Genomic DNA, 5,071 nt, shown 5'->3' with positions numbered 1-5,071 from the left:
TGTTCATGCGTCAAGCCATGCCCTGCAACGAACCGGCATCCGCGGCCTCGGCGCTCTGTTGTTGGTGGACCTGTATGCGGGCTTGACGGGGACCCGGCGCGATCCGGACGCCCCGGCGGTCCTGCTGCTGGATGCCTCCGAGCGTCGGGGGATCTTGACTCTGCTGGCGGGGCAGATCTCGCGGCCCATCCTGGCGGCCGAGCGCCTCGGCACTGCCGACGCCTCGCCGGCCGCCGGCGATCCGGACCCCGACGCCCCGGCCAGCGTGACCTCCTTCATTGTGGATGCCCTGTTGCCGATCCTCCGGCAGGTGACCGGTGGCCTGGACTTGGGCCGCCTGGCCCTCCCCCCGGCAGCCATCAAGGCCGGCCTGCCAGGCTGGCTGGCCGGCTGGGCCCCGGCGGAGGATTCGCCGATGTTTGCCGGCCCGGATATGGCGCTGCCCTGCTCCGGTCTCGATGGCAGTGGAGAGATCCTTCGCTGGGGCGATCTGGCCGGTGTGGTGGTGGCCGAGCTTCTGGGGCTCTTCGCCCGGCCGGTCATCAGCTGCTGTCTCTTCGGCGTGCCCACCGGCGAGGCCGGGTCCGCCGGGCGCGCGTCGCTCCAGGCCCCGCTGGCTCTGCGCCGCCTGCTGGTCGGCCTGAGCATGGACCCGCTGTTTGGGCCGTGCGTGCCGGAGGCCGTTCTGGCGGCCCTCGGGCGTCTGGTGCCCGAGAGCCGGCCCATGGCCGAGGTCAGTGCGCGGGTGGCCTGGGTGCTGGCCACGCTGGAGGCCATCACCGAGGGCCTGATCGATGGGGGCCTCGGGCAGGGGCCCTCCGCGGCGCCAGTGGCACGGGCCCTTCTCCGGGGGCTGCTCGCCACCCCGGCGGTGGATGTCGCCTCCGGGGGTCCCTTCGCCGATGTCATCTGCTCGTCTCTCGGCTCGCTTGGGCGCTTCTGCGGGGTGCTTCTCGGCCATGTGTGCGTGTCCCGGCTGGCCGGATGGCCCTGTCTCCCGGCCTCCCTCGCCCCTTTTTTCCCTTTCGCCCTCATGTCCTCTTGGGCACATCTTCCCCTCTGACAGGGCATCTTGTCTTTCTCGCCCATGTGTCCTCGCGCCATCTCCCAATGATGCTCGGGCTCTTCTTTCGATAGCGACATGCTCGAGGAGATTGTCGCTCTGCTTGGTCGGAGCTTCGACCATTCGACCGCGGCTTCATCGACCGCGGCGTCGTCGACCGCCACTCCGTCGCCCTCGGTCGGGGAGACTCCCTTCGATCGGTTGAGCGCTGGGACCTTTGTGCCGGTATGCTTGCTCTCTTTCTCTTTGTTCCTTCCTCCCTTTTTCTCTTTCCCTCTCTCTTTCCCTCTCTTCCTCTCTTTCCCTCTCTCTTTCCCTCTTTCCCTCTCTTCCTCTCTCTTTCCCTCTCTCTTCCTCTCTTTCCCTCTCTCTTCCTCTCTTTCCCTCTCTCTTCCTCTCTTTCCCTCTCTCTTCCTCTCTTTCCCTCTCTCTTTCCCTCTCTTTCCCTCTCTTTCCCTCTCTTTCCCTCCCCATTTCTTTTCCCGGCCTGCCTGTCCTTGCTCAGGGCCAACATTTGTCCCTTTGGATTTGCCGGAACTGACATCCCTTCACTCCCCCCCCCCCCGGCCACTTTCGCGCTGGTGCGCATGGCACAGGCTACCCTCCTAATCAGTATGACTCAAGTGGCCGGCGTGCCGGTGTTCGAGGCGCTGATGACTCCTGGTGGCCCGCCTGGAACGTCCCTCCCCCCGAGTCTCGGCCCGCTGGTTGGCCACCCGACCCTGCGCCTTGGGCTGCTGGGGCTGCTGTTTGATGTCCTCTTCGAGTCCTACCTGTCGGGGCTCGGCTTCGGCGTGGCGCCGGACCCGACGCGCGTGTGTGGCAAGGTCCTGGTGGCGGACCGGGCTGCCGAGCGCGGAACCTCCGGCTTCCTGGCCTCGGGCTCGCTGATGGCCATTTCCAGCCTGTGCAACAAGGCGGCCGGCGCCTCGGTGCCGGATCAGCCAGCTGGTGCGTCTTTCTCCCATGGCCTCTCCCTTTGGGGTCCCTTCCGCCATGGTTCTCGCCTCGCGCGCTGGGGGTCCTTCATCCGACAGGCCCATGGCCGTCTGACACATGACCACATTCGCATGTTTGCATGGCCGTCCCTGCCCTGCCTTGTGCTTCCCCCCCCCCCCCCCCCTGTCACCGCTCCCAGTGGTCCCCTTCTTGCAGGAGTGCCTGCGCACCTGCCTCGAGAGCATTCTGCACAGCGGCCTGCTGGCCGCCGGGCTACCGGACAACTGGCTGATGCAGGACAGCCGCCGACCGGACCTGGCCACCGCGATGCGCCTTCACCGGGCGGCTGTGGACCTGGTGGTGTTTGCTTTGCAGGGCTTGGCAGCGGCGGCCCAGGCCCCGGTTGCCCTGCTGGCGCGCCTCTGTCGGACGATCACCTCCGGTGATAGCGAGCACCTCCTGCGCGAGGTGGCCGACGGCGAGATGGCGGAGAATCGTGTATGTGGGCCGCTCTCCTCGGCGCAGCATGGTCTCGGCGTGTATGCGGCTCTGCGCATTGGGCTGCTGTTCTCGGCTGGCGCGGCGCCCCCTCTGCCGGCGGCTGGCACCACGGCCGGGCCCGTGGCCGCATCGCCCTCCTTTGTGGTCAAGGTACGGATGCTGCGCACCCCCTCGCTCGCTCTCTCCTGTCCGCTGGGATGAAACACGGGGCGGGTGGTGGTCTCGGGCGCCCTCGGTCAGAGGTGCCGCGCTTGTGCTCTGTCAGCATGCCTGGATGGAGGAGTGGCGTCTCCTCGGGGCCGAGCTCCTTGGACTAACGTGCCCCCCCCCCCCCCCCGAGTGTAGATCTCGGTGCCCCCCCCCCCCCCCCCCTCCCTCCCCCCATGTCAGCCTCTCTTCCGGCAGCGCCTCTACTTCGCCCTGCGGGGGTCGCTCTTCGCCGATGAGCATCTCTTTGCGCTGTTTGCCCTGCCGAGCATGCGCCCCGTGCCGGACGCTCCAGACCAGCAGCGCCTGTTTGCGCCGGCGGAGCAGCGCCGATTCGTGGCGCTCTTCTGCATGCTCGCCACGCTGGCGCCGGCCATCAGCGAAGACTTGACCGGGCCAGCCCCGCGTACCGATGGGGACGACGGTGCCGCCCCGGGCGGAGATGACCCTTCTTCCGGTTCGGGGCCCGCCGCCCCCTCGCTTTTGTCGCAGATTCGCCTGGCATTGCTGGCCTCCTTCTTGATGCTGCCGCGCGAGGTGGTTGACGAGCGCCTGTACACGGTGGTCACGGCGTCGGTGGCCTCGGCCATCTTGTCGCCGACGGCCGGGCTGGCGGAGTTCTCGGTGGGCGCGCGTGCCGGGCCGGGCGCCTGCCAGGGCGACTGCTCGCCCGTGCTGACCGGCGATGGGGGCCCTCCTGGCGGTGCTGCATCGTCGTCGCGGCATCACCACCCCCTGGGCGCGGCGTCGGTTTCCTCCCTGTGTCCCTGCCTGGCTGGCGGACGTGAGGGGGCTCTGGCCGATGCGCCCGGGTCGTCGTCAGTGCTGTGCACCAACCTTCTCCGGCGCTTCGGGCAGCACGGGGCCGAGCGTTTCGCCCGGGCCTTCGAGGGGGTCATGCTCAGCCTGCAGATCCCCCGGGCCAACCCCGGTCTGGCGGTCATCTTGCTGGCCGCGCTGCATGCCATCCAGCAGGGCCGGTCACTGGTGCGTCCATGCGCCGGGCGCGCGCGAGCAAGCTCGCCCCCTTCCTCCCTCTTCCCCTTGCCCTGTCTCTGTGTGTGTCTCTCCGCCCCCCTTTCTCACGCTCTCCCCCCCCCCCCCCCCGCTCCTCGGCGATCGAAGCCTCTTCGCCTGACCGCCATGGCGGTCCTGCGGTATGCGGCGCACCGCGCTCGCGGTGTGACCCCCCTCACGGGCCCGGCCGGCGGTCCACCCGATCCGGTCGGTGCCAGCTTGGCCATCTGGCGGCCATGCCTGCTGCGCATGCTCGGCGGCTGTGGGCCGCTTATTCGGTGGTACTTCGCCGAGGCGTCGTATCCCCTGCGCGGGGCGGCCGGGCTTCAGGTTAGCAGCACCCCCGATGGCGACGCCATGGACGAAGACCGCGAGCTGCTGCTGCTGGAGGGCGGCGATGGGGCTCCCCAGCGGTTCTCCCAAGTCCAGGGGCCTGGCTTTGGAGTGGACGACCCGGCGCGAGCGGTCCGGCGGGTGGCGGTCGCCGCACGCGAGGCGTGGCACCGCGCCCCTGGGGACCTGTAATGGTGCTTGCCCCCGGGCGCCGGTGCCCTCCCCCCCCCCCCCCCCCCCCCGTTGGTTTTCCTTGGAGCTGGGCCTATCTCCCTTGACTGTGTCATGCCAGACCCTCCCCCTTCCTTGTGCACGACTCGTCGCCCTCCGAGAGTCCCCGGGGTCCACCAATATATGCCTTTTCCTCTTCGTCCGGTGTGTGTGTGTGTGTGTGTGTGTGTGTGTGTGTGTGTGTGTGTGTGTGTGTGTGTGTGTGTGTGTGTATGTGTGTGTGTGTGCGTGCGGATGGGTGAATGTGGATCGGCCTGCTGGCTTCCCTCGCGGGGCGTCATTCGCACTGAGCCGGAGAGCTGGCAAAGTGAGCGCAATCATCATCCCAACGAAACACGAGGGGGGGGGGGCGGGGGGGCCGAGTGCTCCAGACAAGGTGGGGGGAGCTTTGCCTGCGGTCTCAATAAGCGTTCGCCAGCTGGGGGGGGGGACGTGCTGCGGACGACCGGACGCCGGCGGGCGCGGGCAGGCACGGTCGCGGGGAACAGGGGGAACGCGGCTGACGCCGTCACATGACATGTCGATGATCCGAAACACATGACCACGGTGCATGTGTAGTGGTATCCCCCAATCTCTATAAACCAAGTCACAGGTTGAATTACAAGATCCCCACGTGAACGGCCCCGTGGGGGATTATGGCATGCTTGAATGGCATTCCTCCTCAGGAGGAATGCGGGGTAGATCGACAGCCAGATGGCCGCCGAGTACCGGGCCAGTTCGGTGGCCCAGGAAAGGAGGGAGACACGCGTGCGCGCGGGGTTCTCAGATCCACCCCACGAC

General features: G+C 68.1%; 1 protein-coding gene across 1 annotated transcript in view; it reads left to right on the top strand.

Moving 5' to 3' along the window:
- The window catches only part of H696_04490 (hypothetical protein), a gene marked incomplete at both ends in the record, with an annotated part of 7,263 nt that extends 3,011 nt beyond the window's left edge, over positions 1-4,252 (top strand). Inside the window, 6 exons of the mRNA XM_009498371.1 lie at positions 16-963; positions 1,138-1,288; positions 1,660-2,014; positions 2,202-2,653; positions 2,894-3,697; positions 3,836-4,252. Coding sequence (XP_009496646.1) covers positions 16-963; positions 1,138-1,288; positions 1,660-2,014; positions 2,202-2,653; positions 2,894-3,697; positions 3,836-4,252 — 3,127 coding nt within the window. The remainder of the gene's footprint in view (positions 1-15; positions 964-1,137; positions 1,289-1,659; positions 2,015-2,201; positions 2,654-2,893; positions 3,698-3,835) is intronic.
- Positions 4,253-5,071: the final 819 nt, after the last annotated feature.

The sequence above is a fragment of the Fonticula alba genome (genome assembly GCF_000388065.1).
Source record: "Fonticula alba strain ATCC 38817 unplaced genomic scaffold supercont2.7, whole genome shotgun sequence".
Classification (NCBI taxonomy): Eukaryota; order Rotosphaerida; family Fonticulaceae; genus Fonticula; species Fonticula alba.
The sequence above is the reverse complement of the archived record's forward strand: the minus strand, read 5'-3'. Positions and strand labels throughout refer to the sequence as shown.